General features: G+C 41.2%; 1 protein-coding gene across 1 annotated transcript; it reads right to left on the reverse strand.

The window, feature by feature from the left end:
• LOC149302922 (leucine-zipper-like transcriptional regulator 1) lies at positions 1-15,932 on the reverse strand. Its single transcript, XM_089481870.1, has 20 exons — positions 15,784-15,932; positions 13,910-13,972; positions 13,159-13,215; positions 12,535-12,614; positions 12,107-12,215; positions 11,684-11,767; positions 11,519-11,576; positions 11,083-11,222; positions 9,791-9,992; positions 9,569-9,679; positions 8,715-8,807; positions 7,957-8,052; positions 6,670-6,853; positions 6,285-6,454; positions 4,848-5,004; positions 4,348-4,474; positions 3,392-3,541; positions 3,011-3,116; positions 2,481-2,561; positions 1-117 (listed from the first exon to the last, which is right to left on the reverse strand). The coding sequence occupies exons 1-20, from the start codon at positions 15,930-15,932 to the stop codon at positions 1-3; spliced, it is 2,334 nt and encodes a 777-aa protein (XP_089337996.1).
• Between the last annotated feature and the right edge of the window lie 289 nt (positions 15,933-16,221).

Raw genomic sequence — 16,221 nt, forward strand, 5'->3', positions numbered from 1 at the left:
TCAGATGTCAGAGCCCAGCTCGGCGCACTGCTTGTCAGAGATGTGACTAGCCAGGGATTCGATTATGTTGATGAGCAAAGGCTGGCTCAGTAATCGCAGGCTCGGCAGCTTGGCGACCTTCATGTGAGGAAAATAAGGAGGAAATGATGAGGATGGACAATTCCATTTGAAGGAGAAGACGAGAGAGAGAGATAATTGGTAATCAGACTGCCTCGTCACTTGAATTAATAGTCAGGTGTGTAGGCAAAAAAACATAATTAAAGAGCAGTACAGAGTAATAATTTATTTTTAAACATTGGCCCCCCCATTGGAAACCTGGAATCCCATCTTCTTGTCAGCTGGGGTCTTTGTATGAACCGCCACCCCCTAGTCATATGACAAACCTTGGAACACCATTTACTGATCACATGACAGCTTTAACGGGCAGTTAACTAGAGCTCTACTGCCGTAGCCGTCAAACATGCCCCCTAAACCTGCAATCAATCATGTATTAGAGTGCCATGGGATGGATGAAAGCTGCCCAGCTAAGATAATGAAGTGTCTCTACAGCCAGTTCCCACAGTTCATAGGCTCTTATATCTCTGCAGAATTGATGAAAGGTATGAAAAATGTTGTTTTATCTCATTAATTACACAGTATTAAGCAATACCGCTGCCATTTCTTGACAAAGAAACTTCCAGGGGTGTGTCATACCCGAGACCCTGACTTTTGTCTGTCCCACCTTCAAGAAAATGTCAGTGTCTCACCTTCTACATGTTACAGATCTACAGACTAAAGAAACAGATTTAATGAATTTAATTACAGAGCATTATTATAATGCACGGTGTGCCACCAAATTTAGCTTGTATGACCAAACTAAGGGGGTAGTAGAAGCATTATTAAACACCCATCTACAGACACGCCAGAAGGCTTGTTTTTCCCTCAGAAATCTCATGGTGCTGTCACAACCACAAGGGATTCTGGGTAGGTGCATGCAAATAATTATTGACCTTATTTGCATGCGTCTACCCAGAATCCCTTGTGGTTGTGGCAGCACCATGAGATTTCTGAAGGAAAAAACAAGCCTTCTGGCTTGTCTGGTGTCTGTAGATGAGTGTTTAATAATACTTCTACTACCCCTTTAATTTTAGTGGAAGGGTTTTCCATCACTTTTACCCACCATAACTTACAAACTAAACGACAAAATATTATATATATATATATATATATATATATATATATATATATATATATATATATATATATATATATATATATATATATATATATATATATATAGTATGTTAGAAGTACGTTTAACAAATTAACTAAACAATGCTGAAACTGTCTAGGCCCCTTTAAGATGGAGACAATGTCTTAGCCAGAAGGTTTTCTAACATGTCAGCCATCGCTATGATGCTGCTGCAGACCAAGAGGCGTGCCAGTCAAATAGTACACGTGCCAGTTTTCCCCAGAAAATATCAAACATGCTTAATACCATATTCACTCAAATATTTGGCAATACGGCAATCCCTTCGCTTTATAAATAAAGTTGCAGACAGACAGGATAGAAAGACACACGATGCCTTTATTGGTCCACACAATTAAAGTGTTAGTGCAGAGGATTCACAGTAAAGAGAAGGGTTATGCGAGAAATGTTAGGTTTCAGCACTGCGGTCCTAGGGATGGAACCGCTTGAAAGAGAGCTTGTCATTGAACATTTGTATTAGTCAAGAAACATTACAGAGTTGCAGGAGGAATAACAGCGGAAGGAGCAGTAAAAAATGTACGTATAGAAAGGATGCAGCACTCCACGACATGCACGTAAAGCCATTTCCAAAAAGAGATGGCGTGTAAAGGATGCAGATCATTCTATATGCACTCTAATGAGAAAGTTGCCTCACTTCAGTTAACAAATTGTTGGTAGTAAATCATCTCAAATAAATGAGGTCACTGGGCAAGCCTCCTGGACACATAGGACATTCACATGAAGAGCTACAGCAGGTGGTAGGTAGTGGCATTGGAACCTAGACGATCAAATTCATTTTGTTTTAATTTGGCTGGACCCTTATCTACATAAACAGGATTAAAGGCTGTCTGGAACACAGTGCAGCCATGACAAAGTAGAATATGGTATTTGTGTGCAATTAATTGAGCCCATCAATTGACTAGTAAACATACTTGGACATCAAACAGAGATACCAGTAACAAAGCATGCTTACAGACAAACAACCTCTCTAGATCACCTTCGGATTGACAATCAATGTTCTTCTAGTGTATGAATGGCAATAAAAAGTTCACACATACTTAACAAAACAATGGGCCCATATACACTCACATACATGGTTACAGAAAGACAAATGAAGAGAACAGAACATAGTTGGTGTATAGAAAACCTACTGTTAGCATCGCTTTTCAATATACCGGATCAAAAACACTGCCCTAGCATTGGAAATGGGAGGGCAACAGGCACCCAAAGCCCAAGAAAAGATGCCACCAACCTTGGTGAACTGATGGACTATGATGTGAAGACAATGTTTCTTCATGTCCAGAGCTTGGGTCTTGTCAGCTGCTTCTAATATCTAGAAGACAAAGTTCAGTATAACTCATTAAATCATCCACGGGACAGAACCAGAACTACCATTGGTGCAGCATGTAAACAACCCTGGGGTTCAACGGCATCAGGAACCTCACTGGTAACGAATCATTGTATTCCAGGGCATCTTACTGCATTAATTACTCTAACGGCTAGCTAGAACCCATTTTATTCCACACAAAGATCCACTTGCTAGAACCCACCCTAAGGATTGCCCTATTCTGAAGACATTTTTCACAAAAGATTTCCGGTTCCAAATCCCAAATCCCAACCTATAAATATCTATATGGTTCTGCCACCTACAACCCCTGCACTAAAACTAGCAGAAAAATATCAGGGTGCAAAGATTCAATTATTTACTCTTCCTGAATAAAAAAAAAAGCTATCATTTCACCAAGTTAGAATGAAAGCACATTTGTACATGCAACATTATACCTGAAGTACATTTTCCACGGTCACATTCATCTCCAGGTTCTGCCTGCAATATGCCTGAAGTCTATTGCTGAAGAAGCCATAGTAATATGGGGCAGAAAATAAGTAGCTATGGGACTGTTAAGGAATAAACCCAAAAGTGACACAAGCAGAGAAGAGGCAGAAAGAAGAGGGTGAGAGCAAGGCGAGGCGGCGAGTTAATATTCATCATTCATTAACAGGTTTCTTGAAGGTTTACTTTGGCAAATTATGGAAAGGCTGTGAATGAATGAGAAGTTTGACCACTACTGATCCCACCCTGGTGGCTACAGTCACAATCCTTTACAAACTTCACAAAACAGGCAGCCTGGTAACGCAATGAACTCATAGAAACACAAAGGATACAGGGAATCTTCAGGAGGCATGTTCACCTCCCCGTAGTAAATATATCGCAGGAGAGATTCAAACGCCTGCTTACTCGGCACCATTTCACCAATCGAGATATTCACTTGTCCATCCTCAGGCATGAAGGAGCGGAACATAGCCTCGAAATAGCTACAGAAAACACAAACATAATAATGGTGTGAAGCAAAGTGTTTTTTTATTTATTTTTTTGGCTCCAATAATCTTGTGCAGACCTGTTTCCCGCTTTAAAGCAGAACAAACCATGCTTTTAAGCACTTGTTAACATGATTTGAGCAATAAAATTTGGTAGGCGTTTGTTTATAAGCCAACTCCATTTACTGCGAGTAGCGATGGGATTCTCCAACTAGATAGAAGACAATGGATCATTGTTCATAGATCTTCCTTGAGCAGGTCCCAGGTGGAGTAATGAGATTAGACAGTTAATTAAATTGGATTTATATGAAAAGCTACAGATTGACAAGAAAAACAATGAAGGAGAGTGAAACACACATTTGCACTGTTTGGTTTATAGAGCCTTGCACACGATAAGATGTTCCTGGCTCCTTTTTCCAATCTAGGCCGTTTCTCCAGAAGCAGTATGTCCCGTTTGAACAGTGACATATTCTGGCATAGGCTGACTAGGTGCAGTGTTTGCAGGTCCGGGGCAATCAAGCTCCCCAGTACGCCGTTGCTCAATGGGCCGATTTTATACTATGGAGGACCTAGCTACGATAGCCGCCCCCCCCCCCCATCTAGCATGCTGTACCCGGTGCCACTCATGTATGAAGTCACATTCCAGTGCTCAGCATTAAAGGTGGCAGCTATGGCGGTAAACTATTAAATAGCAGATTTTTTTTCTTTAAAAAAGCACCTAACTTTTAGGGTGCGGCCTATATTCGGGTGCGGCATATATATAACATCATGATGCGAGAGAATGCATGATAAGCCTCACAAACCTTGATCTGGCAGCTAAGATGGCTTTGTGTGCCGGTCTGGGGTGTCCGTCCAACAGCAAAGTGATGTCACAGAAATCTCTCCCGGCGCCCTCCAGGCATGCCTTCATATCCTGGACCAAAGAAGTACCTGGGACACAACACACCGGTAAACCTCACTCGTGGCAACATATCAACATGAACTTTTTGGGAAGAGACTATAATAACATAGAATAAAAATGATCTCACTGTACCATCTTCCCACAGAATTCTAGTTTACGAAAGTAAGAAACTAAAAAACGTGGTTCACAGGGTTCATCAAACCGGTCCTCAGAATAACAAGTTTGTTAACGAGGGTATTTTTACAGCGAAAATCTATCTTTAGTACACACGACATTCTCAATGAGAATATAAAAATAATCAAGAATTTATTCTGGCAAGTATCTGACCATTTCTCGTGACATGTACTTCTAACAGTCTGATCAGAAATATAATGAAGACTATGAAATAATAGTACAACAGACCTATATCAACGGGCTGATCAGAGTGGATCCGGATGGGAGGCTGCTGCTTCCTGCGAACGATCTCCACAATCAGAGAAGAGGATAGGTGCTCAAATTCCTTCATCATTATTACTTGGTTAAAGTGGGACTCCTTTACCACAAAATTTAAGCAGTGCTCCTAAAGCCGTGAAACAAGCAGACATACTTAAACAAAAATGGCCCCTGTTCAAATGCAAAAGGAAACACATTAAAGGTTGTGGCGTTGGAGTGTTAAGCACAGATTGAAAGGAAGATGTGTGTGGATATTTAAAAAATACAATTGCAAAGGTGAGTCAGAAGCAGGCAAGAGGATGGGAATTAACCTGAGTTAATAGATGTCCCTAAAAATGTGGGGCTTGAGGGATTTTCTTTGAAGGCTGGAGACAAATGAGGACTGACAGGGCATTCTAAAGGATAGAGGTCTTGTATACAAACACGAGAGGAAGAGGTTAGAGAAGAGCATAGGAGATCATCAGATGAGTGCTGTACGCAGAAAGGAAAGATTAACAGGGATGTGCTAGTAGAAGCAATGGGTACAGAATAGAGGACTGCATTGGGAGGCCAAAAAACTTGCGGGCGGTCAGACACTGTACCCCCGGGTCCCAGTAATCCCATGCGGCTGCCTTTGCGCTGCTCCCTTACAGTGTCTCTTGCTCCGCCCAGGAACAAAACTGAGTCACGTGATGTGACGTCACTTCCCGTGACTCCGCCTTGTTCCTGGGCGGAGCAAGAGAAGAGACGCTGTGAGAGAGCAACTCGAGGGCAGCCTTGAGGGACTGCGCAGGAAATCTGCAGTTCAGGTAAGGAGGTGGGGGTGTGATTGGCCATATTTGTGGTGGGAGCGGGCGGGATTGACCACAAATGTGGCGGGAGCGGGCGGGATTGGGCACATATGTTGCGGGAGTGGAAGACACACACTGCAGGAGCGGGCGGGATTGGACAAAAAAAATCAGTGGGAGCGGGATTAAAAAAGCAGTCCCGTGCAGGGCTCTAGTACAGAACACAAGCCAGTCAACACCATTCATGATGTAAGTGGGAAAGATAGTAAATGAGGGAGACTAGTAAAGCCGGAGCAATCAAGACTGGAGATAATGAGCTTTAGTTGCATCTTGTGTTGGGAAGGAGTCAAACTGAGCCACTTTTTAAAATCTCTGCAGTTTTTTGTAACAGAATAAAATGCATGCTGCCGGTGAAATAATAGGGTTATGTTAAAAGTAACTCAGATGCAATATACTTCAATAGTTATTTTTTTGTAAATTTAAGACTGGTTTTACTATGACAGATATACTGTGTTTTATTCAAAAGTGACCACTAGGAGCACCTTCAAAACAACCGCACGCCTTTTTCTTTGGAAGCACAGATGGCACTTTCTCATGCTATGGAAAGGTAAATCCTTGACATACGCAGGTTTCATTTTACCTTTAGCTGGTCCAGCTGCAGTTTGTTGGCATTTTCACACACTACAAGGACATTTTGAAGGTCAACAGAGGCCTCAATGTACTGAACACACAGCTGCTCCAGGCGGGACAACTTGAAGTGTAGGGCTAGCTTGTATACGTCCATGATGAGAAGGACATCCTGTACATGACCTGGGGTATGGAGAAGGAACACACCAACATGCGTTGAAGCAAGAGTTTTCTGTGTATACTTATATACGCACACACACCTTTCCAAGATAAGAAAATTTTAGATTTACTCACATTATAAGGCCACATTATGCTGAGCCCACCATTATGCCAAAGCATTCCAATACAGATTATTTGGGAATTGTTAGACAGTTTATATTAACAAGAACACAGTTCACCTTTCCGGGGATATTTAATCTTGTCGGTGTACAAGAACTGCATCAGTAGCTCAAAGGGCCGAGCCTCAGCATCGCGGATGGCCACTTCCATCATGGACTGGGATCGGGACCCTTTGATATGACCATTAGTGTTTTCCTGCTTTTGCTGTGAACCCTGAGACTCGTCTTCTAGATCCTGCTTCGACTTCATGTGTGCGCATACCTAGAAAGAGAACTCCTTTTTATCTTTAAAAATCATTAACGCTATGTCAATAGTTTCTATTTGTTTGTTAATCACGGTTTATAGAGATAGTTGATTTAAAAGTAGAGGAATATGGGACCTTTGGCAAGACATGACAAAGATAGCAAATCTAACCCCTCGTCTAATACGCATTGCTGAGCCAATTAACAATATGCAACAGAACTAAAAAGGGGAGAGAAAATGCATTTGACGAGAAAAGAAGTCGGCTGCTCCATCTTATACTTGCGGGTACGGTTTAACCTGTAAACACCATTCTGTAGGTTTATTCAGAGCACCAAACAGAACCAAAATAAAAGAACTGTTTTAATTTTTACCGGACACAGCAAATGGCTGGGGGGTGGGTCTTGAAATGCATATGGGGGGATTCTACAGAATGCCACCACACATTAACATGGGGGCCACTATGAAAGTTTAAAGGAACCTCTCAGCCTTCATATACATAAAAGTGCATTTGATGGCTGGAGTGCCCTTTTAAAGTTCACAGTTTATATGCTAATGAAAACATCTGTTTCATTAAGCAGTTAATTTAAACGTTATCATTGAAACAATGCGGATTATATTCCTTTATTAGCTTTTATCTCAATAACCAAACTAGACAGCCCCCCCCCCATTCACTTATCCATTTCTAGCGCTATCTGGAATTGCGAAACATGTCATTGATATAAATATTCTACTCAATACTTAGAAGCATTGCTTGGTAATTATATGACTAAGCACAACTCGCTTGTCTCCGTCACATTGGAACCTGTATAAAAGGAATGGAACATTTCAAGCCGCCGTTCCCATTTAGCAGCACGTTGCAGTTCAGAAATCCTTAATGTATCTACGTGCGGTTAGTGAAAATGTACAAACCGGGTAAAAAAAAACAACCGAATTCCAACAGTTACTGCAACAAACGAATGCGCACAACAACTGGAAAAGACACGTCACCCTTTTACAGTAGGAAAAAAAACAAGAGTAGATCGGCCAAATAATTGTTACCTGCTGGCAAATCCTACGTTTTTATAAGGCAACCCCAGAAACAGAAAGGCCAGTCCAATTCTCACCTGTCTTTCTCTCTCTTTTGCTTGCATGATCTTCTTTCTAAGCCACGTACATCGAGCGGTTATTATGGCAATATGTCCACGCACCCTCTCTTCTTTCTAGACACAAAAGAAATAACCAGTGACATATTCACAGCTGACTTCTGTGCCAAAAGGTTACTACTTTCTTACTAAGTGCAGCCTCAGCGGTGGAGAAAATTTCATTAGAAAAAAACATGTTTGTTTGCTGGGTTCCTTACATGTCTCTTGGTATTTAAAATAGAAAAAGGCTCCAGGTACTCAAGGGTTCCACTCAGGCAGGTTTATTTGAAGGAGAAGAACAACAACGTTTCGACCTCTCGATAAGGTCTTTATCAAGTTGATAACGCCCTCAAATAAACCTGCCTGAGTGGAACCCTTGAGTGCCTGGAGCCTTTTTCTATTTTGATTTACTGAGGAGCTGGCCCTTCCTGGCACAGCTAAGCCCCCGAGTTCCTGTGGTGTGTGCAGAATCCCGAGTCTGGTGTTTTGGTATTTAAAAACTTTTGGCTCCCCGTGGGGCTGTCAATCCTGTAAGCAAAGTCTTCGAAAACAGACTGCTGTTACCGCAGGCTTTGCAATAGATCGGTTGGATTATCCCCATAATAAATTGTTTCTCTAGAAAATTATACGAAAATGCTTTTATACGAATTGCTATAAATACATTTTATTTAGCGAAACACTCACTGAACCTACTCATTCTTAACCTGCTGGCACACTATACAATATCATTTATTACTCACCTCTCCCAGAATAAATTCAATATCGCAAAACTGCTGGTTCTCGAACAGCCTGCCGTAATCTTCATGTAAAGTGCACTTTGGGTAGCAAGAAAACTGAAGGAAACAGCAGATTTCTGTCAACTAGTTACATACTCAGATAGCAGTGAAGCATGTATCAAATAGGAAATAATATTTAGCCACATTACTAATGGCAATATTTTACTCTAGTTACAAAGAGACATGTCACTTGTTTTATTATGTATTGCCTTATACAGCGCCATCACATTCCACAGTGCTGTACAATAGGCAAACGGGACATAAGGAGTATAAAGCATAACAATTTAGACTTACAGAAAGAAAGTGAGACAAACACAAAATTGTGTTTGTAAGAATAAACTCAGATACGGTTTATTTAACACGTTACAGAGCACAATTACCATTTTAAGTGGAAGTGAAAACCTAAGGGAGGTTGATTCCTCCTTTGTCGTTCACAGCAGGGTGGGTGGCCAGAAAGCCTAAGCAGAGAGGGCTTTAAATTGCTTGGGAGTCTATTTTGGGTTAAAAAGCAGTGCTGTCCAACTCATTCAGCTCATTGGAAAGCAACTGGCCTCGTCAAAATTGAGGCACGTTGATGTAGTGGCTGGTTAAGCAATATATGGCTTTATAGTGTGATGGAATTCCCAATATTTATGCCCCAGATAGGTGCTTTTAAATAGTATTTACTGGGTGTGCGCTGATCTCTTGCTTTCGTGTGCGAAAGCCAAAGCATTTGGGTTCGTAGCATATACCTCCCAAACAACTACGCCAGTTGTAGGCTAGGTTTACATGTAGTTATATATTAGTATAGAAAGAGTGAAGACAGACACATGATTTACCTGAAATCGATACATTTCCCCACTCCTCACATTGTTATCTACCGTCCCACCAAAGATGTACATCGCATCAGATATAACAGCAGCGGCATGGAATAAACGGCCACTGGGCAGCTGCAAAAAAACCACATTCGCCTATATAGTCAATGGAATACTGAACTGTTACTGAGCAAATGACGCACCAAGCCATTTAAATGACGCCAGATGTACGATGCCCTGCCTTACCTCGCTGTCTACACTCGGCTGGATGACTTCCCAGGTCTGGGAATCCACATCATAGCAATGCAGCTCGTTGGGCAGAGTGTTATCCGCTGCCCCACCAAACACGTACAGGTGCCGGTCGAAAGCCACCATAGTGTGCCCATAGCGTCTCTGGGGGGGCGGAGGTGACCCACGTAACAGGTGCTCTGTGGGGATACGCATCCAGCTGTAGGAAACAGAACAAACCCCGTCACCCGCTGCACATAAACACACAACCTTAGTGAGGTGTTGGTGAAGGACATGGATCAAAGTTACCAGAGATCAAAATACTAGGGTCCAACATTCAAAGGTTCAACTGAATACAATGTCTATTAGTGTAACTATTCATAATGTCCAATTTAAAAGTATTATCAATTACGCTTCCAGTGTATATTTACCTTTTTTATATACAACTGGGTTTACAGAAGGAAAGAATTGCTGGTATAAAATCAAATTATATCAGTTGCATAGAAAGATACTGAACCCAAGCACCGTGATGTCTAATGCTCTGTGAATGAAGTGTTTGTTTCAATGGTTATCTGCCAGGAGAGCACCCATTACTAGATGGCAATTTACTGACTAGCTCTGGAATAACATGGACAGAAGACCTTACTGAATGGGACAACCCTATTAAAACAAGGACCTCTAAACACAACAATCTCGTTACAGTCCCTAATCTACACAGACTGGCAGTAAACATTTGACTTTATTTGGATCCAAGTGGTATCTTGTGAACTCAATCTTTATCAGAAAGGACAAGGGAGGATACCATTTTATTGTTATTATGTGTTATTATGACAAGGGAAGGAGGAATCCAAGATCTCAGTCAGTGACCCTGCTATAGAAACTAAAGAAACAAAACTTTGCTTAGCAAACAATACTTTCGTATCTGAGCATAGGATACATTGCTGTATTGTGAAAATGGTTTTAATTTCAAGTTGCTCCAATAAACGTTCTTTATCAGCGGACCTCGAGGCTGTCGTTGTTGAGCTAATTCTTTACAGCAATGATAAGAGCGGCTTGTACAACAATCCTTCATAGACTTTCATTAGCCAGCATCTGCAGCCAGCTGAAAACGTTATGCAATTACATATTTATCAATTAAAATACCATAGGCCTGGATTTTTAAATGTAAAGGAATATTTCACCAGAAGCCGAAATCTGTGGCAAAACTAACGAACGGTCGCGATGTTGTATAACCTCTTCTGCTAGACTGGTGTGAATACAGAAAAAAACTTTAAAAAATAACAACGAACAAACAAATAATGGCATCTTACACTTTCTCAGTAAACTCAAACTGAAATAGGTTGTTTGTGATCTTGGCTCCACTTTGACCAGAAAAAACAAACATTTTGTCCCTGCAAACTGCCACCGGAAAGTTACAACAAGAAGGTGGGATCTCTCCGCTCTGCTCGATCTGAAAGGGAAAACACACAACACGTTAATCTCAGACAGACAATGGATTCAATAAAATGGAAATAAGGTCGCTACTCATGAGGAAAGCTTGGGGCAAGGCTCGTTTACAAACATACATGTAAAAAAATGTATTCTTTGACATTATAACGTCTAGGTTACAAGAAATCTATTCGACCAGTAGCACAGCTAAAATTTAAGTCACATCTGTTAAATAAGTAGGCCTTCTAGACCACGGCCAGCGTGCACGCCGCAAGAGACCGAGATCCGTGCTCATCAACAACACATTTATGGATATACCTGTTCCCAACAAGCTTGCTCACGGTCCTGCAAACCAATGGTCCACATATCATTTAATCTGAATAGAAGACAAAAATATACATACATTCTCAGTTACATATGAAAACCGATTGCAGAGAAAGTTGTTTTAAGTAAGCTGTTTTTGAATGAATGTCCAGGGCATACCTTGCATTTCCATCATATCCAGCAAAAATCCACAGCTTGTCACTATATACAGTGGCGCCATGTGCTGACCTGGCCACTGGTAATCTGCAGGGGGGAAATAAGCGTGATCAACCATCAGATTCTGGGCAATAATTGAGACAACACAAAAAGGAAGGATTATAGCGTTTCTGCAGCATTTCCTAAAATAATACTTTGGTAACAGGAGACAGATTTGGACATCACCGCAACAAGAAATCACACACCAGAGAGCAGAGGGACAAAGCCAGCAGGGGAGCAGCGACTCAAAGCTGCAGGTCGTTCAAGCACCAGAAGAAAAGGAACGTTCGCAAGGTATTGTTATCTCTATCAATGCTTAGTGAATAGGTCATGTTGGCTTTATGCAGCTTGAAACCACCTTCCCACCAAGAATAAATCAATACAAACCTTCCTTCGACTTTCCACTCTGCCCATAGACCAGTTGCGAATTTGTACTCAAAAAGGTCGTTTTTATTCTTCAGGTTGGAGTTGGAATAGATGTCACCAGTATAGCCGCCTGGAGAAATACACACAGATCGCACATTACAAGTACATCTGGGACACAGCACTGTTCTAATACTTGGGAAAAATGTCAAGGAGATAATGTAGTGAAGATAAGTTAACTTAAAAACATTGTGGGTTTTGTTAAAAACAGAATCTCTAGTAAAAGTACGGGGAATTTAGCGCTTCGTTACAGGCACACAAAAAAGTTAGCTATTATCCGTCCAAAGGGATGTTGTGTTCAGCCTTACATCTTTCAAGCGGTATTAATGATATATTAGCATAAGGCCAGATGAAATCCTAGTATTAAGAACTTGAATCAAACGGTTACTTACCAAACACAAACATACTACTTCCGTAAACCACTGCAGAATGGTGATACCTTGGTGCTGGGGGGCTTCCCGTAGTAAAAGCCCTGGAAAAGGAAATACATTACATACATACGTATTACATATTGTGGTACATATCACTTTTGAGAATGGCATAACATGTTTTTGGGACATTACCACAGATTCTTTAAATCATATCAAATGTCAAAAGCTACACACTGGGGTTTATTCGCTAAACGGAGAGTTGTCGTTAGAGTTTGCAGGAGAGTTGTGGTTTAACATAACAAAGTGCAAACATTTGCAAGTATATCCTGTGGCAAACCCCCACTTGTGGTGTTACAAATATTTTTTGCTTACTTAACCATAACATAGGAGGCACCAGCACGCAAAACTGATTAAGCCCTTGGGGGCAGCACAGATACTGAACCACTGTCCAACCTGCGGCCCTCCAGCTCCTGCAGGACTACATCTCCCATAATGCTCTTTCAGGTAAGGGGCTGGCTGAGGAGGATGGGAGATGTAGTCCTGCAGCAGCTGGAGGGCCACAGGTTGGACACCCCTGACTTATGCCATTTTCCTCCAGCCACATCTTATTAGAACAATTAGTAGGAATCTTAAAATCCATTTTACCTGCACCAGGAACAGTCCTTCACATCAAACCTCAACAGATCATTTAACATGTTCTTCCTGTCAAAACAGACAATGTCAGTGAAATCAAACGACAAGTGAAAGCCCCAAGATGAGATGTTTCCAAGGCAAATCAAGTCACTTTTTGAATAATAATAATTAGCGAGCAAAAAGTAATGCCCCCCCCCCCCAGTATAACAAGAAACCAAGGCAGGCAGATCACATAGACCCCGATCCGCATTGAGAAGTATCTGATAAACATTTTTATATTGCTACTTGTATAGTAACGCTGTTTGGAACCCATTCGCACAGACTTGTTTTTATATTATTTTTAACTTGAAAAAGGGGCATCAGATTCCATAACATCACTCTCCTATATTCCGGCTCCTTCAGAATTTGAATAAAGCAGAGGTCATCCAGACCAGATTACAATTTATAAACATCCAGAATGTCTGAATGTATTTAACATTTGTCTTCAGATTTTTCTAAGTTAAAATGTGTTTAACAGCCATTTTCTTATAAAATCAGAGCGCATCCAGAACGGCTCATCGGGAATTCAAGCGGGTACAAAGGGGTTAGAAATGCTTCTAGCGAAAAAGAAAGGGATTTTCGTGAAACTAGATGGGGATTTTGCAGAGATTGAGTGTGCAACTGCAAAATTCCTTGTGATCACACAATGCATTATAACTTATATCAAAGACATTCTGCGGAGACCGCAGCTTTATTAAAGAGCATCGGCAGATCAATCACATACCCATTGTCACCACCGAAGACGTAGATAGCATCTTTATAAGCCACCACTGTGTGTTTACTGCGCCTGTAACAACAAAACAAAATACTGAGCTGGGGTACATTGTTTAAAACAGAAGAACACATTTATTATGAACAATATTTCACTGTTTTAAGTTATAGCCTACAAGCTTACAAAAAATACTAAATATAATGAGAGAGGATCTCAGACGTCCAGCTTCAGGTAGGAGAGGAAATATAAGTGACCGAGTAACATAAAAATAATCATACTATTCAGGTGATCACACAGTTATATGCAGCGGCAGTTCCTGGTGCTGGGGCCTGCCTCGAAACTGGAAACCAATCAGCACCCATCTACATCACATGTTCGCTGTGATTGGCTAATGCCATGGCACACTAGGTGTACATCTTCAATGTCCTCTCACCGATACCTCGTGTCCAAAGAAGAATAGAGAGAGAACCCTGATCACTGATACTGTTTCTGTACAACTTTTATTCTTTCTATTCATTTGTGAGGAATTAAGTAGGGAGTGAGGGGAAAAAAAACATCTTTTAATAAAATTGAGAATCGTGAATTTGGTGGGTATTGGGGACGGTTTAGATTGTTAGGTAGGGAGAAAAAAAATGGCACTTTATTGGCAGAATCTGGCAAGCTGTCAGTGGCTGATGACTGCCTCAGACATTGACCCTCTATATGCCACCTTTAGAGAAGACGTCAGTCCACCACAGCAAGATGAGACCCGAGTGCCACCTGGCATACACAGCCAACATTTTTTTATTCTGGTTTTAACAGACAGCTTGTTCGACCATCTAACTCTCCAAACCAATCTGTATGCCAGTCATTATTTAGAAGAACACCCAGACTCATAAATGGCATCCTGCTGACCTGGTGAAAATTACAACCTTAATCCTGCTGTTAAAAACCCCATCCACTCCCTCCTATTGGAGAAGAAGCACTAGCTATCGTTCTTTGGCAGCGATGACCATGCATAGGTTTTAGTTTTAAATCATTTTCTACTTTTCTTTGATAACACCATGTCTCCTCCTAGAACTGACCCATCGTAAAATGAGACCATTTGTTAACTGATGTATTTAGGGAAGTTTACGCTCCACATCAGAATATCTGCATCACATTGAATTGGGTGACTAATACACCGGGCTGTCTGTCTGCTCTCTGAAAAAGCACTTTCCTGGGGGTATTTGGAGCTGGTGGGCTGCTAAACTGTCCCAAATGAGACAGACATCCCAAAATAACATCTGACAGTTCCATGTTCGGAACAGGGAAAGTAACTCCCAAAAAAACAAATATCTGATCATTGTTTGGTATTTTTAACCCCATGACACATATATTTTGTGGTATTTTGGTCAACTGAAAATATTTTCAATATACGGGAAATATTTGCTTGGAAACAAAATACCCATAGTAAAGAAGGGGTTAAAGACTATAAAAACACCATCCCAAACTATATGAGATGGAAAACTCTGTATATAAAAGAACCAGGAAAAAAAAGGTTATGCTCAAATACACTAACTAAAATGACCAATTTTAATTTGTTTTTATAAACAGGCTGATTAATGCGCCATTGCCATTTATATAAAATGGCCTTCAGTTGTATGTTTTATTTTCAAGCTGACAATATATCCTTCCCATTACAGTATATCTATCTATCAACACATATATACACACACTCACAGAATGATATATTGCATTGTCCCCTCTTTAAACCAACTTTTTTTTTTAATCACTCAAAGATGGGAGATAAGAGAAACACCATTATGCCAAAGAGCATAAAGCGTTTGTTATAATCAGAAAAGTGGTCTATGTAGCTACCCGTACTTCCATATACTATGCTATCGGAATAAATAAAGCTCACTCACCTAGCTCCCACAAACTCATCGCAGGGAAGGAGTCTCCTCCATCGGTGCACACTCTCAAAAGGGCCAAAATTCAGAGTCAGGTACTCAACACTGTCAGAACAACTGTGATCAAAGTCAACACTAGGAGCCACCTTAGACTTGCACGCCATGGGGCTCAGCGACTGTCAGACCATTCAACGAGGGCCCTGGTGATGTAGATGCGATATGAGGTGCGCAGGGTGGTGCCTGGCCTCCTAGCAATAGAAGGGCTTTTAATGGGTGCCACCCATGACAGACAGCGTGTCTCTCACCAGTGCATGGCTCATACAGATGTGTCCATCAGTGCAGCCCGCTCATTCCCTCAGCCTCTGGTATTATTAGTGTATGCCGTCTCATATATCGCGATATGTCTTGGAAAAGTTACCATAACGAAAAACAGCGCCACCAGCGACCTAATGA

Source organism: Sceloporus occidentalis, unplaced genomic scaffold (genome assembly GCF_023333645.1).
Source record: "Sceloporus occidentalis isolate IW3139 unplaced genomic scaffold, rSceOcc1.0.p SCAF_16, whole genome shotgun sequence".
Taxonomy (NCBI): Eukaryota; Metazoa; Chordata; class Lepidosauria; order Squamata; family Phrynosomatidae; genus Sceloporus; species Sceloporus occidentalis.